Raw genomic sequence first — 27,234 nt, 5'->3', positions numbered from 1 at the left:
TTCCAGAAGCGTGATTTCAGGCCATGTCAGAACTGATCTCCCATGTGAAGAACCATCTACTCACCGTGGCCCGCACCTGCCTGTGGTGGTTAGGACACATGGCCACATGCACATACATGGTCAGTCATGCCCGGCTCCATCTTCAGCCTCTGCAAGTGTGTCTGGTGTTGGTCTACATTCCCAACAGGCACCCAGGTAGTCAGGGTGCCAGATCACATCCAGTCATCCCTGGATTGGTGATTGGATGCTGGGTTGGTGTTGGAGGGAGTTCCCTTCGTGGCCCCATCCATGTCACGGACCCTGATCTTCAATGCTTCAGATCTGGGCTGGGGAGCCCATCTGGGTGAGCTAAGCACCCAGGGCTGCTGGTTGCGGGACAGTCTGGCCCTCCATATCAATGTTAGGGAGCTCAGAAAAGTTCACCTGGCCTGCAAAGCTTTCTTGCCCCGCCTGAAGAGCAAGGTGCTGCAGATCTTGACGAACAATACTGCTGCGATGTATTACGTCAACAGGCAGGGCGGAGCCACGTTGTCGGCCCTTTGCCAAGAAGCTCTCAGCCTTTGGGATTTTTGTGTGTGGCATGCCATTCATTTGGTAGCCACGTACCTGCCTGGAACCAAGAATGTCTTAGCAGATCACCTCAGCAGGACATTCTCTTTTCACCATGAGTGGTCGCTCCATCCGGAAGTGGTCGGCATAATCTTTCAGAGATTAGGGACTCCACAGGTGGACCTGTTCACATCCAGGCAGAACAAGAAATGCCACGTGTTTTTGTTTGTTCCTGGGAGATGGACAGGGGCTCCTTATCAGATGCATTTCTCATCCCGTGGTCAGGGGCTTTGATGTATGCCTTCCCGCCAGTGCTGTTGATTCACAGGATCCTTGTGAAGATCAAGCAAGACAGTGTGATAATTATCCTAATAGCCTCAGCATGGCCTTGCCAGCGCTGGTTCGGCACATTGCTGAACCTTTCAGTAACCGCCCCGCTACAGCTACCCCTCTGGCTGGACCTGTTGTCCCAGAACACGGCAGCCTTCTGCACCCAAACCTGAAGGCGCTGCACTTGACAGTATGGCTGCTGCATGGCTAAACATGGACAAATGGGAATGCTTAGCCAGTGTTCAGCAGGTCTTTCTTGGTAGCAAGAAGCCCTCCATCAGAGCGACTTACCTGGCCAAATGAAAAAGCTTCACATGCTGGGCCTCGGAACAGCATATCCAGGTCTCGCTGCAGGAGATCCTGAATTACCTGCTGCACCTCAAACTCCAAGGTTTGTCCATGTCATCAATTAAGGTTCACCTGGCCGCTATCTGACTTTCCACCCTCTATTCCAAGGCAGTTTGATCTTCTCACGACATGACAGCCTGTTTTTTTGAAAGGTCTTGAGCATCTTTACCTACACGTCTGGGATCCCGTTCCTTCATGGGACCTGAATCTCATGCTGTTGAGGCTCATGGGACCTCCTTTTGAGCCTCTAGCTTCCTGCTCTCTCCTGCTTCTCTCCTGGAAGGTTTTGTTCCTGGTTGCGATAACATCGGCCTGCGGGGTGTCAGGGCACTTACTTTGGAGCCGCCCTGTGTGGTTTCCTACAAGGATATAGTCCAGCTGTGACTGAACCCAGCATTTCTGCCCCCAGTCATTTCCCGGTTTCATACTGGTCAGGACATATACTTACCCATCTTCTTTCCAAAGGCTCATACATCACATGAGCGCAGGCTACATATCTTGGATGTCAGGAGGGTGCTGGCCTTCTACATAGATAGAACAAAGCCATTCTGTAAATCAACGCAGTTGTTCGTTGTGGTGGCAGACAGAATGAAAGGTCTTCCAGTGTCTGCTCAGAGGATTTCGTCCTGGATCAAAGCCTGCATCCGCTACTGCTATGAGCTGGTGAAGGTGCCTCTGTCGGCAATTGTGACGGCACACTCAAATAGGGCACAAGCATTGTCAGTGGCCTTCCTGGCACAAGTACCAATGAAAGAGATCTGTAGGGCTGCTACCTGATTGTCCAGCCACATGTTTGCATCTCATTATGCGCTTACCCAGCAAGCTTGAGACAACGCTGAGTTTAGCAGAGCAATGCTGCAAACTGCAAAACCGTTAACTCCGAGCCCACCTCCATGGATACTGCATGTGAGTCACCTAGAATGGTATTGACATGAACAAGCACTTGAAGAAAAACCGGTTACCTACCTTTTGTAACTGTTGTTCTTCAAGATACGTTGCTCATGTGTATTCCATTATCCGCCCTCCTGTCCCTCTGTCAGAGTTGCTAGCAAGAAGGAACTGAGAGTGCGTAGGGCCGGTGGTGCCTGATATACCGACGCATGAGCGCGGCACTTGAGGGTGCCATGGCCAACCCTACAGATACTGCTAATGTAAAAATCTCCAACCGCACACGTGAGCATGCACACGCCTAGAATGGAATGGACATGAGCAACACAGCTCAAAAACCAACAGTTACCTACCTTTCGTAACTGTTTTTTCTGAGTAAACAAATGGAAAAGATTTAAAAAAAAAAAAAATCACCACACACAGCAGCACCTTTACAAATAGTGTAGTTTTGTCATGGCTAGAAGTGCTTATCTTGTATATTTTCAGGCTGTTGAGCTAAGCAAAGTGGTTGCGTGGTGTGTGTCTTCTTAAAAATGCTGTTAACTTTTCTCACCTGATTGTTCCTCTGCATTGGGTGTATGCAGTCCACACTATAAATGTACTGTGTTTTTGAACAATTTTAAAATATGACGAAGCTGAACTGAAGTCACCAGCTATATCTAGTGCATTTATCCTCTTATTTGGGCAATATCCATGCACATCCCCCTTCTTGGAAGATGCATAGCTTGTCTGGTGAGGCTGTGTTCACCCTCTTTTGTGTCATGGGCTGAGATCTTACAGTTTACATGTAGGTGGGTGGTGGTGGTTTTATTTTGGGAGCAATTATAGGAGTCATACAGGGGCTACCTCATTTGACCCCCTCCCTCCGCTTTGTTGGGGTGTTTTGTTCTCCAGGTTACTGGGTCTGTGAACATTGGCATAATTGCCAACACAAGTAAGAGATCAGGTTTCAAGCACTCTTTTTCTTGGAAACACGCAAATACAGTCATAGTGCTGGCCTCCTGATTAGGAAGGATGTTGAATGCAGAGTTTTGAGGGAAAGGTATGAGGCTACTAAGTGTAAGAACTGGTCTATGCTAGAAAATTAAATCAGTCCAGTGGTGTTGCTCCAGGGTATGGAAAAATCTACATCCCCGAGCAACGTAGTTAAGCTGACCTAAATCCCTGTGTAGCCAGTGCTAGGCCAATGTAAGAATTTTTCTGTCAGCCTTCTTGTGGAGGTGGATTACCTGTGCTGACAGGAGATTTCTTCCTGTTGGTATAGGTGGTGCCTACACTGAAGCGCTACAGCAGCATAGTTGCAGCATTGCAGCTGCACTGCTGTAGAATTTCAAGTGTAGACAAGCCCTAATAAAAGAATAACAAGTGACTTCAGCTACCAGGATATAAATTGGTTCCTCTCCTGCAAAGGGGAAAGGAGACTCAGATTTTACTTAGACATAATTTTAAAACATACAGCCTAAGACAATTCTTTTGTATGTTTTTAATTTAAGATAAATATAAACAAATTGAGCTCATCGCTACAAAGGGGAAAATGTAGTGTTGCTTTCCTCATTTCTTTAGAATCTTAAATCTGTATTACTAATTAAAAAAAAAAAAAGAGTTGAAGTTTCTTAGGGATCGCATCCCATTTAATACCTTCTAGGTCTCCACATGTGTTAGAGGGCATGTGCATGGCTGCAGTGAACACTGCTGGTCACGGTAAGGTTCTAGATGGACTGCAGGCCTGGTGCAGAGGCGAGTCGCCAGGGGAGTTGGTAGGGGGGAATGTTGGAGAGTGAGCCCGGCCTTCGCTCACCCTGCAGCAACCGTTCCTGTCTCAATAAGCTGGGCCCCACTCTGGGCGTTGCAACCTGGTGCCTGGGGTCACAGTGTCGGTCATGTTTGACCTGGCTGTCCCTCTGTCATGAGCAGCTGGGCCAAACCTGGGCAAGGCTGCAACCCTGTCCTCCAGGTTGCAATGCCCAGAGTGGGGAGCTGAGCCCAGACAGGAGCTGCTGCTGCGGGGTGAATGTGGTGTTATGCTACTTTATGAAACGTACACTGTTTTATACGAAGACTTACTTAATTAACTTTTGAAATATAACATGTTAGTAGCGGCTGTGTTGCTGATCACTGTGCTGTGTCCTGGCTCTGCATTGCTCTGAGTTTCTGCAGGATGTCTGACTACTAGTTCCTGGGTTAGTGACCCATCTTTCCATGCATATGAATTAGTCTGTTAGAATATTCAACACATCCTTCTTTTTTTAAAACACAACCAAACAAGTGAAACAATAACGTAGTGGTTCATATAGTGGTGAGATGTGGTTCCCCTGCTGCTTAATAGTTTTCAATTAGTCTCTGGGTTTTTTTACCATTCTGCCTCAACATGTTCTCATCTCCATTGAGACAGTCTCCTCCCTTGGAGTACTGGAGCAGCATCAGGTTCCTGTGGTCATGGCAGTGTGTTTCCCAGGATTAACCTGGGTATCTGATGGTCTTGTCTGTTAGACTACAAGGGAAGGGGACCTCAGTAGGCTGTATCACTTTTGTGTGTGTCAGTGTTACTAACAGGATGTGTCTAGTTTGATGTAGGTGTAAGGGACCAGAGTATTGGTAGTCTGGGCTGGTGTCACCAAGTCAAGGATGGTCATGAGGTGGTAGTCAGAGCACAGGGATCTGAGTAATCACTAGAGCTGTGATCAGTGGGCAAGAGACAGGGTCAGAGGTTCCTTTTGATTCCAGGCTGGTAGCTAAGAGTCAGGTTCAGAGTCAGTCTGGCATTGGAGACTGGAGATCAGCATGCAAATTGAGGTGTGGAGTCATAGCAAGCCAGAAGTCTGTGGTTGCCCAGGCAACTTCCTGGGACACACTCCTGGCTAAATAGTGAGCTATGGGTCAATCCAAAGGCCACAGGGTGCTGTCGCTCTAGACACTTTTGGTGGCCTCCTAGTGATGACGTGGTAACATCAGCTGCCCCAGACTCTGCAGACCTGAATTCTAGTCCAGCAGATCCTTACACTACGTGGTTTTACTGGTAAGTCCTGCATTACGTGTGGTGTTAGCTCATAGGGGACGTTGTGGTAAAAGATGCTTACAGTTCTGTCTCTATAAATATTCTTGCTTTATTTTGGTCTCACATGCTCTTGGAGGAACCAGATGAATCATCTTATCTTTATCTCCCCAAAAACCCTTATTTCAAATTTCAGCAGATTCTCCAGGGCATAGTTCCCTCAAGTGTACTGTGATTTTGTTATAGTGGGACTTTTTATGCCTTTACTACTTTCCCGTCTGCTTCTGTTTGTGCATTTGTTCCTGAGCTGCACTCCATTTAATCTTCAGCTGAGGACGTATAGTTTGTATCTGACATCTCACCAGAAGCTCTGCAGGTAACTTACTATGATTTAATGGTGCTGCTCTGTAGTTTAGCAATGCAACAAGAGGATCTTCAATTGCATGTATTGCTTTTTTAAATAGTCTCAACTATTTTTACACCATATTCTGCAAATCCATTTCCCTTTGGATACCTAGGACTAGAAGTAATACGTTAAAACCCTTACTTCTCTGCAGAAGTCTTGAAGTCTGTTCTTGAACACTGAGAGCCATTGTCAGTCTTAACTACTTGTGGAATCCCAAACCTGGCAGAAATAGCATTGAGTTTCTACATGACCTGGTTGGATGTGACCTCGGTCAATATTTCTACCTCTGGGTAGTTTAAGTATGCATCAAATATAACCAAATAGTCTATCTTCTAGAGCAAGGGTTGCCAGCCTGTGGCTTCGAAGCCGCATGCAGCTCTTCAGAGGTTAATATGCAGCTCCTTGCGTATGTGCTCACTCTAAGGCTGGAGCTACAGATGCTAACTTTCCAATGTGCTGTGGGGTGCTCACTGCTCAGCCCCCTGCTCTGCCCCTGGTCCTGCCACCACTCTGCTCCTTCCCCCGAGCCTGCCATGCCCTTGCTCCTCCCGCCTCTCCACCAGAGCGCACTGTAAAACAGCTGATTGTGGCTGGTGGGAGGCATGGGGAGGGAGAGGGAGGCGCTGATTGGTGGGGCTGGCGCTGATTGGCAGGGCTGCCCGTGTGTGGGAGGTGCTGGGGGCTGGAGGGGGTAGTGGATGGGGACTGCTGACATTACTGTGGCTCTTTGGCAATGTTCATTGGCAAATTCTGGCTCCTTCTCAGGCTCAGGTTGGCCACCCCTGTTCTAGGGTAAAGATCTCTACACCCACTCACCAGCTGACACATGCCTATTTAATACTGGTCCTTTGGGTATGGTTGGCCTATGGGTTTGGCATGTGGCATAAATATTTACCAATCAGTGATGTAATTGTTCATGCTTAGCCAATAGAGTGCTTCCCATGCCCTTCTTTGCACTTCTCTATACCCAAGTGACCTTCATGAATGGCCTTTACCATGTTTTTTTCTGAGTTCAGATGGAATCCCAATGCTCTTACCTATGAGAAGGACATATTCAACCATAGACAGCTCATGGCTGTAGGGAACATACTGTTTTACGCATGAATTGTTTTCTCTGTCAGAGTATAGAGTATGACTCATGGGCGGCAGCATCTCATCCTTCACTATAGCGCTTTTAGCTTTGACCATGAGTGAGGTGAAGTGGGGTCCTGAATATTTTATCATGTTGGTTGGTCTGTCTGTCTCTGTCTCTGTGGTGCCTTCCACAGGTCCTTTTTTGCAATGGCTATCAATGGTTTGTGACCAGTTTCAATTACAAAAGATATTCCATACATGTAGTTGTGACAAGTGTCACAGCCAAATGCAATTCCCAGGATTTTCTTTTCAATCTGTGTATTTGTACTCTATTTGCGAAAGCTCTCTAGGCATATGCTTACTGGACTCCAGCCACGGCCTTTCTTTTGGAGTTGCACTAAACCTTTTCAGCATCTGTGATATCTTTGTAGGGCTTATGCCATGTCACATGAGCTCCCGTACTACAATATTTAAGTATCATTTTCAGTTTGTCTTAATTTCATGCTATCTCGTCCAGTTTGTTCCATACCATTAAGTAATAGTTTTCTCGTATTTTTTATCATCCAGGTTATGAATTTGCCTAGCCAGGTCACCATACCTGTACACCATTGTAAATCTTTTTTTGCTTTGGGTTTGGCATTCTAAGGATGGCTTGTACGTTTGCTGGATCTGGCTTGGCACCATTTTCTGACAGAATTTCCCCCAAATAGAGAAGTTCTGTCTTTGTGAACACGCACTTTTTCTTCAACTTCAATCTCCAAGGCAGCAGGCAGGAGCAGCACATGGCAGTGGGGGGAGGGACAGCTGAACTGCTGGCAATTGGTAGCCTGCTGGCTGGCTGCTGCACAGGGAACTTAGGGGAGCGGGGAGCTGATGGGGGGGGGGGAGGGCTGCTGGTCCACCCTGGTTCCAAGCCCCCATCAGCTAGCTGCAACGGGCTGCTCTTCCTGCAAGCAGTGGATAAAGCAGGCGGCTGCCAAACAACGTTATAAGGGAGCATTGCCCAACTTTAAATGAGCATGTTCCTTAATCAGCAATTAAATGACATTAACCAGGATGACTTTAAGTAAGAGTTACTCTATACCCCAAATTTAAAAACCTAGTAAGAGAACCAAAGAAGTGGCTAAACAACAAACTAAAAGAAGCAGTGAGAGGCAAAAAGGCATCCTTTAAAAAGTGGAAGTTAAATCCTATTGAGGAAAATAGAAAATAGCATAAACTCTGGCAAATGAAGTGTAAAAATATAATTAGGAAGGCCAAAAAGGAATTTGAAGAACAGCTAGCCAAAGACTCAGAAAGTAATAGCAAATTTTTTTTATGTACATCAGAAGCAGGAAGCCTACTAAACAACCAGTGGAGCCATTGGATGATCGAGATGCCAAAGGAGCACTCAAGGATGATAAGGCTATTGCGGAGAAGCTAAATGAATTCTTTGCATTGGTTTTCACAGCTGAGGATATGTGGGAGATTCCTAAACCTGAGCCATTCTTTTTAGGTGACAAATCTGAGGAACTCTCCCAGATTGAGGTGTTGGTCAGAGGTGGTTTTGGAACAAATTGCTGTTAAATTTATCAATAAGTCACCAGTACCAGATGGTATTCACCCAAGAGTTCTGAAGAAACTCAAATGTCAAATTGCAGAACTTCTGACTGTGGTTTCTAACCTATCATTTAAATCAGCTTCTTTACCAAATGACTGGAGGATAGCTAATGTAATGACAATTTTTAAAGTAGTCTCCAGAGGTGATTCTGGCAATTTACAGGCCAGTAAACCTGACTTCAGTACCGGGTAAACTGGTTGAAACTATATTAAAGAACAGAATTGTCAGACATACAGATGACTCTTCCAACAAATTATATTCAACGGGTTTTTGTAAAGGGAAATCATGCCTCACCAATCTATTAGAATTCTTTGAGGGGGGTCAACAAGCATGTGGACAAGGGGGATCCACTGGATATAGTATACTTAGATTTCCAGAAAGCTTTTGACAGGGTCCCTCACCAAAGGCTCTTTAGCAAAGTAAGCTGTCATGGGAATATGAGGGAAAGTCCTCTCATGGATTAGTGACTGGTTAAAAGATAGATAGGAAACAAAGGGTAGGAATAAATGGTCAAGTTTTCAGAATGGAGAGAGGTAAATAGTGGTGTCTTCCAGGGTTCTGTACCTGGGGTCAGTACTATTCAACATATTCATAAATGATCTGGAAATAATTAAGTCCAAAGCAGACTGCGAAGAGCTACAGCAGGATCTCACAAAACTGGGTGACTGAATTTCATCTGCCATTTTGTTGCCCAATGTTGATAAATGCAAAGTAATGCACATTGAAAAACATAATCCCAACTATACATATAAAACAATGGGGTCTAAATTAGCTGTTACCACTCAAGAAAGAGATCTTGTAGTCAATTAAGGATAGTTCTCTGAAAACATCCACTCGACGTGCAGCAGCAGTCAAAAAAGCGAACAGAATGTTGGGCATCATTAAGAAAGGGATAGATAATAAAACAGAAAATATCATATTGCCTCTATATAAATCCATGGTATGCCCACATCTTGAATACTGCATGCAGATTTGGTCACCACATCTCAAAAAAGATGTATTTGAATTGGAAAAGGTTCAGAAAAGGCAACAAAAATGATTAGGGGTATGGAATGGCTTCTGTATGAGGGGAGATGAATAAGACTGGAACTTTTCAGCTTGGAAAAGAGATGACTAAGGGGGCATATGATAGAGGTCTATAAAATCATGACTGAGGTGGAGAAAATAAATAAGGAAGTGGTGTTTACTCCTCATTCCCAAGGATTAGGTATCACCAAATGAAATGAATAGGCAGCAGGTTTAAAGCAAACAAAAGGAAGTATTTCTTCACACAACATACAGTCAACCAGTGGAACTCCGTGCCAGAGGATGTTGTGAAGGCCAGGGCTACAACAGGGTTCAAAAAAGAACTAGATAAGTTCATGGAGGATAGGTCCATCAATGGCTATTAGCCAGGATGGTCAGGGATGGTGACCCCAGCCTCTGTTTGCCAGAAGCTGGGAACGAGCGTCATGGGATTGATTACTTGATAATTACCTGTTCTGTTCATTCCTTCTGAAGTATCTGACATTGGCCACTGTCAGAAGCCCTTTGGTCTGATCCAGTATGGCTGTTCTTATGTTTTTATCCACATTTCTTTGGTACTATCACTGGTGAGTGCACCCAACCATAGGCACTGGTGTCCTCCTGGCCCGGGGGTACTCAAGCCCCAGCTCTGCCCCAGGCCCTTCCCCCACCCTATCCCTTTCCCCAAGTCCCTGCCCTTCCAATTCCTGCCCAGTTCTGCCCCCTCCCCTTAGCATGCCCCATCCCCTTCCCCCCTCCAGCGCCTGCTGTATGCTGCGAAACAGCTGACAGGCGGGGCAAAGGTGCTGGGGGGGAAGGGAGAGGATTTGATCGGTGGAGCCGCCGGTGAACGGGAGGAGCTGTCTGCCAGTGGGTGCTAAGCACCCGCTAACTTTTTTCCGCAGGTGCTCCAGCCCTGGAGCACCCACGGAGTCAGCGCCTGTGCACCAAACCTGTAGGTTTCTCAACTCTTTCTATTGCAGTTCTTGCTGCTTTCTGCTTCTCAGGGCCAGAGGTACCTTCCTGGATGCATATAAACGGGGTTTGCATCCTTCTTCAAAATTATTTTGTGCATGACTGGCAGTTTTCCCAAACCTTTGAACACATCTGTATATTTCTCTACTAAGGTTTAGATGCCTTGCAGCAAGTTGTATTCTATATTAAATAGCTTGCATACGAGTCCCAATTGTTGACTTGATTACAGGCTCAGTATTGGTTTGCTATCTCCTATAATAATAATAATAATAATAATAAATAATAAAGGTATTCTTAGTCTTTTCTTTCTTAGTGTCGGCATCTGTATCTACTGTATGTGATTTGTGAACCATTAGTATTAAGAGTGATGAACTAGTTATTGTGTACTGGCAGCCATTGCTGCATGGCATCAGCATACACTGCTTCCTCAGTGGAGCTATCACCATATTCCTGCATTGCATCCACAGTTTTCTGATGTCTGCATTGGTTAGCAAAATAGTTGTACTTGTGACACATTGCACTTTTGTCCAAATGCTGAGCATTGTCTGTATGTGTGTTTCCATGAACTTCCCACACATTTGTTTGGTCTAACCCTTCCACGGAATATTTTTTCACCCTTCCTTATATTGACTGTTGTCAGTGTTGCTTTTTTGTGCATGTTTCCTTCTTGTCCTGCTGTGCAGTGATCTTCTGCACAGTGTCTCTGTTATCTGCTTTTATTAATGTTTGCAGTTTCAGTTTCGCATGTTCTGCTGCTTTGCAGATGTGTGTGGCTTTTTCCAAAGTTAAGTCTCTAGATAGATGCTCCGATAGCTTTGCATTGTTACACCTGCCACCAGCCTGTCTAATCAAGGAATCTCCTTGAGGCCTAAAGTTGCAGCACTAGCTTTTACTCTTCAAGTCTGTGTTGTAATCCTCAGTTCCTTTGTGTTCCTTTTTTATTATGTGGAAAAGGAATCTTTCATAAGTTTCATGCTTTGTAGGAAAGCACTGCTAGGACTTTCTCAAAATCTTCACTGTCCTCAGGGGAGAGCTGGAAGCTGTTAAAAAGGTGTATAGCTACAGTTAGCAGTAAGGTACTTTCTAGTCTCCATTCCACTCAATCTATTGCCATCACGTATCACACATCATCACTGCCAGCACTGTTTAAACTTCTTCCAGGACTCATCCATGCATAGGTGCTGGCTTCCTCTGGACCTGGGGGTGCTCAACCCCCTCGCTCAGCCCCAGGTCCCGTCCCCTTTCCCCACCACTGTCCCGCCTCTTCTTGCCCCCACTCTGCCACAGGCCCTGCCCCGCCCCACCCCACCCCACCCCTTCTCCCAAGTCCTCACCCATGTCCTGCCTCTTCCCCCCCCTGGTTCTGTCCCCTCCTCTGAGTGTGCCCCATCCCTGTTCCTCCCTGAGCCTCCTGCACGCTACAAAACAGCTGATCACGGCATGCAGGAGGTGCTGGGGGGGGGGGAGAGAGGGAGTTGATCCGGCCGCTGGCAGGTGGGAGGAGGGAAGCTGGCTGCCAGTGGATGCTAAGCACCTGCTAATTTCTATTCCATGGGTGCTCCAGCCCTTGAACCGCTGTTCTAAGAGCTTGGATTCACACATGCAGTCCCCTCCAGGAACTGTAGTTGCTAAGGCAACTGCTTTTTCTTAGGTGGCTGTGCAATGTATTTTACTGTATAGGTGTTTTAAAGCAGTTTTTATCATTCATAGAATTATTTATTACTAAGTCCTAAATGGATGCATAATGTTAAATATGAATTCGAGGTCCTTCCTCCAAGGTTTGTACAAATTCTGAAAATGTTGTCAAATATTTAATTTTTTTAATAATACAAACAGTTTACTATTGTAACTTTTCCCCCAGGACAAAAAAACTGAACAAGACATTGATGAAGCTTTGTGGATAACTGCTTTTAATCTTGAGCGTTTAAAAACTGCAGAGAAGGTAGGGTAAAGAGATACTTGGATTCAGTGTGAAATATTTCAGATTTCATTTACTTATCAAAGTTTCATATTCCTGTAGGTCATATTGGAATTGTTTATCTTATCACAAAAACATTCTGTATCTGCTCTTGTCATTATCTTTGTCTGTGACCTTTTGGTATCTCTCCTACCCTCTTTTTGGCTGTTCTTGCACAATATCTGTGGAGTTGGATCCTCATTAAGGCCCTGATTCAGTAAAGTACTTAAGCCTATGCTTAGCCTAAACCTCTGAATAATCCCCTTAACTTCAGTGGGACTGTGCATTTGCTTAAAAGTACCTGTTTATATGTTTTATTGGATTGGGGCAATATCTACCATTCTCTGTCACATTAGCAACTTGGTGGTTAATTTCCTTGGGGTTTTTTGTGCTTCCTTCTGAACTTGAAGATGGGTATTTACTACTTTTCATAGGCAGTTGAGGCAGTATTTCCCTAAATAAAATAGATCAAATTTTGATTTACATAAATCAAAATGTGCATGTTCAGAATACAGAAAAGAAAATGTGGAAGGAGAGATGTTAGGGGGCTTATTCCTTTACCCTCTCACTTCCCTGGTCCTTCTCGCATGAACAGAGAGCAATAGTACCCAAAGTCCAAAGGTGCAAACAATTCGATGTTTATTGGGGTGAACTATCAGCAAGCATGATTTGTTTCCTTCTTCAGTGTCCCCCTTCCTAGCTCTGACACCACAGAGCCTCGCCTGTGTCCCTGTTCCCATTTCCCCCCTTAGCAAAATGTGGTTCCAATTCCCCTACCCCTATTCCCGTTCCCTCCTTACTTCCTGATTGACTGCAGACTGTATAGTAAAACTTGAGTTCTGCTTAGCTATACCTTAACCAATCAGTCCTAACACATTGTAACATAATTATTTAAGCAATTATATCCCACCATCTTAATTGGTTTACACCCAACAAAATTAATTATACAGCAGACAGAAACAATCACAGAACCAGCCAGAGATTATACAGACAAACAATAGTGGAGACTACAGTGATTGAACAATACAGAAATGAGGATTTCACATCCCAGCTATTGATAAGTGAGTTTTTGCCAGACAGGATGCTATCAAACTAAGTTTCCTTTTACATCTTCTAGGCTCTTCCCTTTCTCTGGCGGTGATAGGAATATCAAGACAGGATTGTATTCCTAACAGCCCAATAGCACCTTATTTCAGTGTGACTAGTTTGGAATGTGAGGATGTGACCATACACTTCCCAGTTTATGGCTGCCTCTGCTACTTAGCCGAAGGCTGTAGCCTAAGAACAGAGCCCCAGACTGTCACAGTAAGAGAAGGCTCTTACACAGACAAGCAGTGATTTTGATTCTTTCTTTTATACCTCTATAACTACCTTAGTGATAAGAATACACCTAAATTCTTAAAGTATAGGCCTTTGCAGACAGGCCAGAATATCTATAGCCTAATGGGAGACTTTAAAATACTGGGTAGCTGACTATACATTTTATGGCAAGATTCTGGAAAATATCCTATAGACATATATAATGAAGTCCTTTTCCCCAGAATTTAACTTATTTAACAGATAATGCTTTTGGATTAGTTACAGAAAAAGTTTAAATTTCTGCAATTTTTTTTTTTGTTAGCCATGCACAAATGTGGCTTAGGCCTAGTCTGCACTTAAAGCTTGACATAGCTTTGGTGCTGAATTAGGCTGAATTGTACTAAGTAACTTTTAATTCCAAATAAACATCTGTTCTTCTTCGAGTGATTGCTCCTATGCATTCCAGTCAGGGGTGCGCGCCGTGCGTGCACGGCTCTTCGGAACATTTTTACCCTAGCAACTCCGGCGGGCTGGCTGGCGCCCCCTGGAGTGGCGCCGCTATGGCGCCTGTTATATACCCCAGCCGGCCCGTCCGCTCCTCAGTTCCTTCTTACCGCCCGTGACGGCCAGTTGGAACTGTGGAGTGCTCTCTGTTCTCCACAACCCTAGCTCTCGCTTCTTTTTCGTGTATATAGTTCGTTTAGTGATTAGTATAGATAGTTTCTGTTAGATAGATAGTTAGTTTTTAGGATAAGGTTAGTTAGATAGATAGTTAGTTTTTAGGATAAGGTTAAGGGGGGTTTCCCCTCCCTTTCCTCCCCCAGTGTGGGCTCATGCCCAAGGCACCGGGCTTTAAGCCCTGCGCATCTTGCCAGCGGCCTATGCCAGTAGGGGATCCGCACGACTCCTGCCTCCGTTGCCTCAGTGAGAGTCAAAGAGCAGATAAGTGCCCTATCTGTTCCTCTTTCAAACCCCGGACGTGTAAGGAGCGGGACATAAGATTAAAGCAGCTCCTCATGGAGGCTTCGCTCCAGCCCCCGGCACTGTCCGCGCCGGCGCCGAAGGCTTCATCGGTACGGAGTGCACCGCCGGCCCCGGGCCGTTCTGGCACCGAGACTCCGCGACCTCAGCCACCGGCACCGAAGGCCCGGCACCGCTCCCTGTCGCCATCAAGGAAGCGCAAGCCGGTGAAAGTGGGTGCCAAGTCCCACGCTGAGGGCCCAGCAGCCAAGACAATTGCACCACCTGCGGTCCCCGCTGTGGCTGTGCACAGGACGTGCACCGGGCCGTTGACTCCGGCGCCGCAAGGGCCGTCGAGTCCGGCACCGCCATGCTCCCCGGCACCGACCGCGGTTGAGCTCAGTCTCTGGCGTCGATGGCAGCCGTTCTCCACGGCGCGCGAGCTTATAGAGCTCACAGAGGCACCGAGCCTCCGGCCCCCGGCACCGCCGGTGCGGGCTGTCGTTTCGGCGGGAAAGCCGGCCATGATGATCCGGCCGCCCTCTCCGGACAGACGGCACGGACGACGCTCCCGGTCCCGTTCCCGGTCCCGCCGCAGGTCACCGTCCCGCTGTTCGAGATCTCGGCACCGCTCGCCATCGCGGTACCGGTCGCCGTCCCGACGCCGGTCGCACTCCCGGTACCGTTCGACATCGCGGTACCGGTCGCACTCCCGGCATCGCTCCAGGTCCCGATCGCCTTCGCGTCGGCACCGACGGAGGTCTGCTTCCCGGCACCCTTCCCGGCACCGCGACTCGCGTAGCCGCTCCCGGCGCCGCAGGTCTGGATCCCGGTCGAGCTCCCGGCACCGGTCGAGCTCCCAGCACCGCAGCGGACATTGGTCTCGGTCACCATCACGGTACCGTGCAGACCGGCACCGATCCTCGGCACCGTCCGGGGACAGACTGCCTCATTCGACGGCGCAATCCGTCAGCGCCTCGGCACCTCCATGGCCATCCCGTCCCGCGTCGGTTGCTTCCGGGGCAGACAGTAACGGGCACCTGCCACCTACCCCACAAGGCCAACCTCAGGGGGCACAGCAGTGGGGCTTCTGGGTTCCCTGGAGCCAGTATGAGACTCAGGGGGTGCCCTTCCCTCCAAGAGCCCCTGCCTCCGAGCGCAGGGTACCAGAGGCGACCGTCAGCCGACCGCCCCCTTTGCCACCGGGTGCGATTTCCATACCGCCTGACCCCCAGAGGCACACGCAGCCCGACCCAGCCGACGAGCAGTCAGCAGGTCCATCGACGGAGGCTGTCGTCCAGGGCTTGTCCTCGTCATCCTCACCTGACGAGGCGGTGGCTGGAGCATCTGCCAAGGATCCTCCGCCGATAGACCTAAGGGCGCACCAAGACCTGCTGCGCCGCGTGGCGGCGGCCATGGCTCTCCCAGTGGTGGAGGTCCAGGAGGACGAGGACCCCATAACAAAGGTCGTTGGAGCGGAGGCTCCAGTGCGCGTGGCATTACCGTTTGGACGATACAAAAGAACGCCACCACACTCTGGCAGACGCCTGCGTCCATCCCTCCTACGGCCCGTGGGGTTGAGCGCAAGTACTCAGTCCCCCCGCACGGGCTACGAGTATCTGTATACTCACCCGACCCCGGACTCGTTGGTCGTTCAGTCGGTCAACGACGGAGAGGCATGGCCAACCTGCCCCTGCGCCAAAGTCAAAGGACGCGCGGCGAATGGACCTGTTGGGCCGCAAGGTCTACTCGGCTGGCAGCCTGCAACTTCGCATAGCCAACCAGATGGTCCTCCTCGCCAGGTACGTGTATGACATCATGGCGTCCCTGACGAAATTTACGGAGCTCCTACCAACAGCCTCCCGCCAGGAGTTCTCCGCGTTGTTGGAGGAGGGGACGAAGTCGTCCAGATCCTCCATCCAGGCTGCCCTTGACTCTGCGGACTCGGGAGCTCGGACCTTGGCCTCAGGGGTGACGATGCGGCGCATCTTCTGGCTGCAGTCCTCCACCCTGCCACCGGAGGTGCAGTATACGTTGCAAGACCTGCCCTTTGACACCCAGGGTCTTTTCTCCGAGAAGACTGATTCCCGGATCCAGACCCTGAAGGACGGTCACATCGCCATCCGCACCCTCGGGATGCACACACCGGCTCCTCAGTGCAGGTCCTTCCGGCAACAACCCTCCCGGTCTTTCCCTCAACAACGGTACCGCCCGTACAACAGCAGGCGACCAGGCCCGAATCGCCGTCGACCATCCGGCAACAGGCGCAATCAGGCCCAGGCCCCTTCCAAGGCCCCCCAAGGGTCCAAACAGGCCTTTTGATGGGACGCCCGAGGACGGCCGATCACTCTCCCTACCGGATCCTACCCTTTTATTTTACAACCGCCTTTCCCATTTCTTTTCGGCGTGGTCCCAAATAACAACGGACAACTGGGTGCTTCAAACAGTCCAGTCGGGATACCGCCTTCAGTTTGTTTTTCCCCCCCCTTCCCACCCACCCTCCCTGTCCCTCTTCAGGGACCCCTCTCACGAGCAATTCCTCTTACAAGAGGTCCAGACTCTGTTGAGCGTGGGTGCCATAGAGGCAGTGCCTCAAGACAGGCGGGGCAGGGGATTCTATTCCCATTATTTTCTCATCCCCAAAGCGAAAGGAGGGTTACGTCCTATCCTGGACCTTCGCGAGCTGAACAAATACCTACTCAAGCCCAAGTTTCGCATGGTCACCCTGGGGACCATCATTCCCTCTCTGGAGCCGGGAGACTGGTTTGCCGCCCTCGACATGAAGGACGCCTACTTCCATGTCGCGATCTATCCTCCTCATCATCGTTACCTCCGTTTTGTGGTCAACAACGCCCACTACCAGTTCGCCGTGTTACCATTCGGGCTCGCTACCGCACCGAGGGTGTTTACCAAATGCATGGCAGTGGTTGCCGCAGCCCTCCGCCGTCGTCAGATACATGTCTACCCGTATCTCGACGACTGGCTGGTTCGCGGACAGTCTCGACAGCTGGTAATGGGCCAGATGACAGAAATCCTGTCCCTCTTTCAGCGACTCGGTCTTCTCATCAATGCCGAGAAGTCCACCTTGATTCCATCGCAGCGGGTGGAGTTCATTGGAGCGGTCCTCGACTCCTCGTTGGCCCGAGCCTGCCTACCGCAATCTCGGCATCAGACGATGGTCTCCATCATCCGGGACCTCGTCACCTTCCCGACCACGACGGTGCGCTCCTGCCTCCGCCTCCTGGGCCACATGGCATCGTGCACGTATGTCACCGCGTACGCGCGGCTCCACCTCCGCCCGTTCCAGTCTTGGCTCGCGTCGATGTACCGGCCGCATCGAGATCCCATCGACATGGTGGTCACGGTCACCAAGCCGACCCTCGAGTCCCTCCGCTGGTGGCTCGACCCGGAGGTCGTGTGTGCGGGAGTCCCGTTCCACCCTCCTCGCCCATCCGTCACTCTGACCACGGATGCCTCAGCGCTCGGTTGGGGAGCTCACCTTGGCGACCTTCACACCCAAGGCCTTTGGTCGCCCCAAGAGCTCGCTCTCCACATCAGTGTCCGCTCTACAAGGGTTTGGCGTGTCACACCTTCCGCACCCGCCTGCAGGGCTGCTGTGTGACAGTGTTCACGGACAACACGACGGCAATGTTCTACGTGAACAAGCAGGGCGGAGCCCGCTCCTCCCTCCTCTGCAAAGAAGCGATGCTCCTGTGGGACTTCTGCGTAACCCACTCGATTCACCTGGAAGCGTCCTTTCTTCCGGGAGTGCAGAACACGCTGGCCGACCATCTCAGCAGGTCGTTCCTCTCCCACGAGTGGTCTCTCCGTCCCGACGTCGTACACACAATCTTCCGGAGGTGGGGCTTTCCCCAAATAGACCTATTCGCCTCCAAGGAGAACAGGAAGTGCCACCTGTTTTGCTCGTTCCGGGGTCACTCGCCGGGCTCCCTGTTGGACGCCTTCCTGTATTCCTGGAAGGATCACCTCCTCTACGCCTTCCCTCCGTTCCCGCTCGTGCACCGAGTGCTACAGAAGCTTCGGAGGGACAGAGCCAGCGTCATACTCGTGGCTCCGGCCTGGCCGAGGCAACATTGGTACACCCTGCTGCTCGAGCTCTCCATTCGGGATCCTATTCCCCTTCCGTTATGGCCGGACCTCATCACCCAGGACTTCGGCAGACTCCGCCATCCGAACCTGCAGTCCCTCCATCTTACAGCTTGGTGCCTGCGTGGTTGACCCGCACAGAGAGGGACTGTTCGGCGGCAGTTCAGCACGTCCTGCTAGAGAGCAGAAAGCCTTCCACTCGCTCCACCTATCTGGCAAAATGGAAGCGGTTCGCGCTCTGGTGTGACCAACGAGGCCTCAATCCCTTCGTAGTCCCTGTCCCTACCATCCTGGACTACCTCTGGTAGCTTAAGGAGCAAGGTCTTGCGGTCTCCTCCTTGAGAGTTCACCTGGCAGCAGTGTCCGCCTTTCGTCCATCTATGGAGGGTCAGTCCATCTTCTCCAACCAGATGGTTTCCCGCTTCCTTAAAGGCCTGGACCACTTGTACCCGCCGGTGCGGCGTCCTGCTCCGACCTGGGATTTGAACCTCGTGCTGGCCAAGCTGATGGGTCCCCCCTTCGAGCCCTTGGCCACATGCTCCCTGCTCTACCTCTCCTGGAAGACAGCCTTCCTAGTCGCTATTACATCTGCGAGACGAGTCTCGGAGCTCCGGGCTCTGACGGTGGGTCCACCATACACCGTCTTCCACGGAGACAAGGTGCAGCTTCGACCACACCTGGCCTTCCTCCCTAAGGTGGTGTCGGCCTTTCACCTTAATCAGGAGATCTTCCTCCCGGTCTTCTTCCCGAAGCCGCACGCCTCAACTCGTGAGCAACAGCTTCACACCCTCGACGTCCGCAGGGCCCTCGCTTTTTACATCGAGCGGACGAAGCCCTTCCGGCGTTCGCCCCAGTTGTTCGTAGCGGTTGCTGACCGCATGAAAGGTGAGCCGATCTCCTCGCAACGGATTTCCTCCTTGGTCACAGCATGTATCCGGACCTGCTACGAGCTTGCTCGCGTGCCACCATGCCGCCTCACCGCTCACTCGACGAGAGCGCAGGCCTCGTCTGCCGCCTTCCTGGCCCATGTTCCCATCCAGGACATCTGTAGAGCGGCCACCTGGTCTTCTGTCCACACCTTCGCCTCCCACTACGCGTTGGTGCAACAGTCTCGAGACGACGCAGCCTTCGGCTCCGCGGTATTACACTCCGCCACGTCTCACTCCGACCCCACCGCCTAGGTAAGGCTTGGGATTCACCTGACTGGAATGCATAGGAGCAATCACTCGAAGAAGAAGAGACGGTTACTCACCGTAGTAACTGTTGTTCTTCGAGATGTGTTGCTCCTATCCATTCCAGACCCGCCCTCCTTCCCCACTGTCGGAGTAGCCGGCAAGAAGGAACTGAGGAGCGGACGGGCCAGCTGGGGTATATAACAGGCGCCATAGCGGCGCCACTCCAGGGGGCGCCAGCCGGCCCGCCGGAGTTGCTAGGGTAAAAATGTTCCGAAGAGCCGTGCACGCGCGGCGCGCACACCTGACTGGAATGGATAGGAGCAACACATCTCGAAGAACAACAGTTACTACGGTGAGTAACCGTCTCTTCCTATCCGATAGTAAAGCCTTGACAGCAAGTATAGGTTAATAAGGTAGTATGAGCTCTATGTTTCTACCAGGCCTAGCACAACGGAATCCTGGTCCCTGACTAGGACTCGTAGGGGCTATGGTACTATAAATAATTGAAATGTTTCTTAAAGTAGGCCTGAGGAAGTGGGGAGAATTTGAACAGACATATCACTCTCTGATTAGGCCTGAAGCTGCTGGTTGAATAGGGCAGACAGTTAACATCCAAGGGACTGAAGTCAGGGCCGGCTCTAGGCACCAGCAAACCAAGCACGTTCTTGGGGTGGCACATTTTCAGGGAAGGCATACTGGCCATCGTTTTGTTTTGTTTTGGGTGGCAAAAGCCTAGAGCCCGGTCCTGGCAGCAGCAGCACGTTGTGCAGAGGGGTGCCCTGGGGCTGCTGCTGTTCGTGCCAAGGGGGAGCAGCACCCACACCTTGTGGCTTGGCTGGGCAGTCTGCAAGCTGGGGACACTCGGGCTGGAGCCGCCTGCAGGTGCCACAGGGCAGCTGCCCCCCAGTGCCACAGCCGGGGCTGGGCAAAGCGGCCTGAGCCACCCAGGGACTGCGGCAGGGTGGCCAGAAGTAGCAGCAGCAATGGGGTCATAGACGGCGGGGTGTTGCCATGTGGGGCCCACGTCCTGCTCTCCGGGGCTCCGCTCCCTCTGGGGCTACCCTGCCCTGGCTCCTCAGCCTCCTGCCAGGGCGGTCCCCCGGCTCTGCCCTCCCGGGTCCCGGAGGGTCCTGCAGGTGGGAGCCCTGGTTGGAGGGACTCTGGGCTGAGGCATGGCCCAGGATCCCTGCTGCTTACCCTGACCCTGCCAGTGCCGGACCAGCTGGAGGCAAGTGGGGGATTGGGCAGAGTCAGCAGTGGTGGGGGGAGCCCAGGGCTGGGGCAGTAGGGGGTCCAGGTGGGGTCGGGGGGAGAGAGCCCAGCACTGGGGCGGCAGGGGGTGGGGCACTGGTGGAAGGGGTGAGAGCCCAGGGCTGGGGTCGGGGGCAGCCAAAAAATTTTTGGGGGCGGCAAAAAACCTAGAGCCGGCCCTCACTGAAGTATAAAATATTGTGTGAACTTGAGAAGAGCAAAGAATGACTGAATAGCAAATAGTAGAGTTCACATTTCATTGCTCTTAGAATCATAGAATATTAGGGTTGGAAGAGACCTCAGGAGGTCATCTAGTCCAATCCCCTGCCTGCTCAAAGCAGGACCAACACCAACTAAATCAGTAGTAGGATTCAGACTCAGTTTGCTCATCTGAATCCTACTACTCCGCCACCCATGGAAGGAGGACAAGGTACTAAAAGGTAAGGACCTCATCCCTACCCCCACCCCCCCAGCACAAGGCCCATCAGCAAAATCCCAGGCCTTGTGGGAACCATTCTTTTTAATTGCATTAGAATGCAGCCACAAGCTGTTAATTTTGTAACATTCCATTGTCAAGCCGGGCCTTAAAAATCTCTAAGGATGGAGATTCCACCACCACCCTAGGTAACCCATTCCAGTGCTTCACCACGCTCCTCATGAAATAGTGTTTCCTAATATCCAACCTAGCGCGCTTCCCCCCCTCCCCCAGCAACTTGAGACCATTGCTTCTTGTTCTGTCATTTGCCACCACTGAGAACAGCCTAGCTCCATCCTCTTTGGAATCCCCCCCCCCCTTCAGGTAGTTGAAGGCTGCTAGCAAATCTCCTCTCACTCTTCTCTTCTGCAGACTAAACTCCAGTTCCCTAAGCCTCTCCTCATAAGTCATGTGCCCCAGCCCCCTAATCATTTTCATTGCCCTCCACTGGACTCTCTTCAATTTGTCCACTTTCCTTCTGTAGTGGGGGGGACCAAAACTGGACACAATACTCCAGGTGTGGCCTCACCAGTGCCGATTTAGAGGGGAGTAATCAGTTCCCTCGATCTGCTGGCAGTGCTCCTACTAATACAGCCCAATATGCCGTTGGCCTTCTTGGCAACAAGGGCACACTGCTGACCCATATCCAGCTTCTTGTCTACTGTAATCCCCAGGTCCTGTTCTAGACTCTTTGCAAGCTACATTTGGTTTATGGTATTGAGGCTTTTTCTGCAGCCATAACAGCTAGAGATTTACTTTATTTTTTAAAAAATTGAGATTCTGGAGAACAAAATAGTAGCTTCAAAGAGGTGATTGTATAGCATATGGGTGCATACCAGCTATTTCCAAACACTGTTCCCTACACTGGTGTGCCTCTTTTCCTCATCTCTTCCTCCCTATGGGTGTGTCAACAACACAAAAATTGTTCCTCTTTTTAATTATACCAATTATAGTTAAAGCAGTACAATCCCCCTACTGTAGGTGCAGTTACAGCAATATAGGTGCTTTATACAGTTTTTAAGGTATTTTATACTGCTATAGCTGCATCCACATTACGGGGGTTGTACTTGTGTGCCTATTTTGGGGGGGAAAGATCATACGCCTAACTGAAATATTGTACCAGTACAGAAACTGTGTATAGATCAGGTCAACAGCTTTAGTTCTTCTAGATTTGTTTATCCTGCAATGTTCTTTGTTGTCACTCTCTGACTCTGAAATGTTTGTGTGATTCTAATTGTTGCCTCTGACATTTATAAATGACTGTGGCTTATTATTTTGCATAAATAGGATGAATGATTAGGCATTGATTTAGTTATCTTTTAAAAATGAAATAGATGCTGGGATATTTGGAATCCAAAGTGAAGCAGGAAGAAGACAGTATTGTAGACATTATGGATAAAAAGTTTGATAATCTTATTACTGCTCTTCAGTCAAGGTAATGTGACTATTTTTATGTCATGGACAATCCAAACTTGTATTACATTCAAAAATATAAGTTAGTTAACTGGAAATATTCGTGTCTTTAATGTAGATATTTCATAATATCTTAATTTATTAATCAGTCCAACCATGAACATTTACTCTTGAGGGAATTCTACACCAACAAAAAATTAAATTCTGCACACCATATTTTAAAATTCTTCAACATTCTGCAAATTTGGCAATAAATAAACATGGCTCCTGCATAGCAGTGGGGAGCACAGGCCACTGGCTGCATTGAGGTGGCAGATCATCCTGAAGCCCCCACCTCCAGCGGTACAGGGACTTGGCAGTGAGGCTGCACCCGACCCTGACACGGTGCAAGGGCCAGGCCAGGCCTCAGAAATACCCAGGGTCCTGCTCCTCTGCGTGAGGCGCACTGTGTGTGGGTGGGCAGGCTCAGCCCAGCAGGATCCAAGTGTGAAGGGTCTTAGTGTGGTGGGGGATCCAGGTGTGGGGTGAGAGGTTTTTCTGTGGGGCAGTCTGGGTGTGGGTGGCTCAATGGGAGACCTGGATGCATGGGCTCGTTGTGGGGTTCCGGGTGCAGGACAGTGGAACTCTGCAGGGGATCCAGGTGAAGATGATTGGGGCTCAGAGGTGGGGTCTGGGTATGGGGGGTTCTGAGAGGGGTCTGGGTGCTGAGTGAGTGGGGCTTAATGGGGTGGGGGGTCCAGGTGCAGCTGGTTGGGACTCAGTTGGGTGGGGGTCAGGGTGTGGGGGATTCATTGGGGGAAGGGGTCCAGGTGTAGAGGGGTAGGGCTTGTCAGGGTGAGGATTTGAAGGGCCTGCTTAACAGCAGAGCCCCAGCTGGTGCCGAGGGGATGCCACATGCCCTCAGTAATTTTGTTTTTCATATGGTCTCTTACATTGGAACTTTCCTATTCTTGCTAGAGAACTCGGAAGATAACATGTCCCATTCTATCTTAACAGTGAAACTTAAGCAGCAACTTTCTTAGTCCTCAGTTGAAGTGTGTGGAAATATCCAAGGGCTGGAATGGAGATACTTCTAAGCATGTGCTCAAGGATAGCAAAGAGAATTAAAAAGCGTATTTCCAGTAACAAAAGTAGTTCTTTGAATAGTATCCCTATGGGTGCTCCACTCTAGAGATTTTAGGTAGCGGTGTCCATTTGATCTGCACGTGGATAGCTTATAGGCATCAGTTCTCAAGGTCCCCTAGCGTCGCCCATCGGAATACGGGAAGGCAGTCTCCTTCAGCTTCTCTAGCCAGGCATTCTGATCCACCAGATATGCTTGAGGAACAGGAAGTGAGACTAGACAAGGGAGTTTTCACAAGACTAGACAAACATTATTCCAACAACCAAAATTTCTTCATTCTCTCCTGATTAAGCAGTCATGTCTCCTCCACCAACCCTGGCAGACACCTTCAAACAGTTTCAAGATCTTATTAAGAGAGTAGCAGATTTGTTACGAATTCCACTTGAAGAAGCAAAGGAGTTGCAACACAAGCAGCTCGACATCCTACATCTGCTTGCAACACATTCCCTATCAATGAGGCCTTGCTGGACCCAGCAAAAACAATATGGCTGAAACTGATTTTTATCTATCCTGGTCACCAATGATTTTTTTGATAAAATGTTTTTTGAGGAAAAAACCTATTTAAAGATCGTTTTAATTAAGATACATTATAGCTCAAAGATATTTCATCATGGAATAGGGATTATAAATTCTAATTCTATAGTATGAGACAATATAGTCATGTAATGTTTAAGAAAAGTTTTGTAAATGAGTTCCAATAGTTCATGGATTAGGGACCCAATCTTACAGGGTTCCAGGGGCTTCTGCATAGATTGTTTAGGTTTAATCTTTCAGTCTACCCAGTGGGACTCAGTGCTCAGTCTAGAAGATACCTTCAAAGAGGCTTATTTTGCAGTTCTCAAATGGTGGATTTGTGTCTCCAGAGATAACATGCTTGTTAACAGCAAAAATGTTTTTAAATAAATAATATATAGAAGGTGAGAAATAAGAGACCTCAACCCTATTCTCCCTCTGCAAATTTGTGTAGAGTCAGTCCCTTATTTCTCTCTATAAGTGCAAAGTTTCAAAAAGTTCAATGAATTAGAAGATTGTTGGGGGTGGAATAGATCTGGAAAAGGAGAAGTCTGGCGATAAATGAGAGAAGGGAGGGACAGGCAGTAGAAATAAAAGTGAAACTGTTTGAGCAGCATATTCCAGAAGTATTGAGGTCTTTGAGTGTAGCCTTCATTGATTTTTTGAGATCTATCATACCATTCCCTCACTAGAAGGGAACACCTATAATGGCAGCAAGCCGTAAAAGAGACCCAGTTTGGCAGTAATATCCTGTACCTGTGGATAAGAGAGGCATGCATGCAAAATGCAAACAGTGCAACAAAGAAATGCAAGGCCTGGTCACCCAAATGAAACAACATCACGAGAAGTGTTCCTTAGGAGGGAGCTGTGTTGAAGATGATGAAAAGAACATGTCTGAACATGCAGGATTCTTCAAATTGGTAAACTTTATTTTATACTTCTTAAGGACTGCCTGTCTTCCTTCTGGACTATTCTTGAATTTTCATGTTTGAGCAAAAAAGAAAGATAGTTTTACTCTATGGTACTATCATTTTAGATGCAGTTGTGATAAAACCTAAATATCTGAAATAGGAAGATCTTCCTTTTACAATTTCACCTTTAAAGTAGTACTGAGTGTTAGTGAATGCAATGAGTAATACTAAATGAGCAGTATGGTAATAAATTAAATAACTGCATTGACTTATTTTGTTTAGGAGAATCCATCCTCAACATACAGGATTCTGAAGACTCTCTACCTTCAAGATCACCATCATTTTCTACAGTTTATCTGCCAACGATAGTGTTTCAGTCACATCATGTATGTCACATAGCCACAGTATATCACCTGTAGTAAAAAGGGGGGGAAAAATCTCCATCGTCCAGAAACAACTGTAGATAAGTTTGTGATAAGAACCAACAGATTACAAAAAGAGGTAATTGATGAAAAAATTGCCTGGTTTGTTTATGCAACCAAGTCTCCTTTCCATATGATTGAGAAACCCACACTTCATTAACGTGGCTCAGTCATTAAGACCAGGATACAGTCCACTCAGCGGTGCTATGTCACAGGCAAATTGCTGGATAAAGTGTATGAGAGAGAAATTGAGCAGTGTGCAAAAGATCTAGAGGGTGAAATTGTTAACCTGAGTCTTGATGGGTGGAGCAGTGTCCACAATGATCCTGTTGTATGTGCTTGTGTGACAACAAAAGAAAGGAGTCTTCCTCACAGAAATAATTGATACATCAGGAAATGCACACAGAGCAGAATACTTACAAGAAGTAGCAGTAAAAGCTATAACAAATTGTGGAAAAAAATTCAAATGTCTTGTATGCTGCTTGGTCACAAACAATGCTGCAAATGTATCCAAGATGAGAAGAAATTATTTAGAAGAAAGTCCCAAGCTAATAACATACGTCTGCAGTGCTCATTTGATGAACCTCCTAGCCAAAGACTTCAGTGTTCCAGAAATAAAGGCTAACGTTGTTGAAATGGCAAAATATTTCTGTAACAACCACTTTGCAGCAGCTGCTCTGAAAAAAACTGGGAGGAACCAAGCTAACTCTCCCACAAGACGTGCGATGGAACTCAGTAGTGGACAGTTTTGATCACTATATGAAGAACTAGCCTAATCTGATGAACAATATTGTGAAAAAACAGATGGCACTGTCACAGCCAAAGTTCTCAACATTGCGTTTAAGAGAAATGTTGAATACCCTGAAGCCTATTTCTGTAGCCTTGAACAAAATGCAGAGAAATAGTTGTTTTATTGCTGATGCTGTTGAAATTTGGAAGGAACTGAGTGAGATCTTAAAAAGAGACAAATGCAATGATGGAGTTAAATTACAAGCATTAAAAAAATGAATGAGACAAACACTATCTCCAGCTCTTTTTCTTGCAGATATTCTCAATGCTTGGTACCAGGGTCAAACCTTAACTACTGAAGAAGGGGAGTTGGCTATGACATGGATATCCGCAATCATCCCTTCATAATGCCAACTAGAATCAACTTCAGAGCTAAGGGTGAACCATTCAAGAAATATACGTTTGCTGATAATGTTTTAAAGAGAGTCTCACCAGTGAACTGGTGGAAGTCACTTAAGCGCTTGGATTCACAGACTGTTGAAGTGATAATCTCACTTTTAACAGCAGTAGCTTCTTCTGCTGGTGTAGAAATAATATTTTCTTCCTTTGGACTAATTCATTCCAAATTAAGAAATCATTTGGGACCTGAAAAAGCAGGAAAGCTTGTTTTTTCTTTTCCAGATTATGAACAAACAGGAAAATGAAGGTGAAGGTGACTGAGCTAGCTGCAGA

At 48.5% G+C, this 27,234-nt stretch overlaps 1 protein-coding gene across 5 annotated transcripts in view; it reads left to right on the top strand.

The window, feature by feature from the left end:
* Positions 1-27,234, top strand: part of RNF17 (ring finger protein 17) — a 211,164-nt gene that overhangs the window by 26,738 nt on the left and 157,192 nt on the right. For 4 of the 5 annotated variants that reach the window (XM_045018061.1, XM_045018034.1, XM_045018044.1 and 1 more), the window contains exons 8-9: positions 12,029-12,109; positions 22,726-22,826. In XM_045018061.1, coding sequence (XP_044873996.1) covers positions 12,029-12,109; positions 22,726-22,826 — 182 coding nt within the window. Of the gene's footprint in view, positions 1-5,113; positions 5,132-12,028; positions 12,110-22,725; positions 22,827-27,234 lie in introns of those variants that run through there. The other variant, XM_045018070.1, reaches the window with a different exon arrangement.

Source organism: Mauremys mutica, chromosome 1, assembly GCF_020497125.1.
Source record: "Mauremys mutica isolate MM-2020 ecotype Southern chromosome 1, ASM2049712v1, whole genome shotgun sequence".
Taxonomy (NCBI): Eukaryota; Metazoa; Chordata; order Testudines; family Geoemydidae; genus Mauremys; species Mauremys mutica.
The sequence above is the reverse complement of the archived record's forward strand: the minus strand, read 5'-3'. Positions and strand labels throughout refer to the sequence as shown.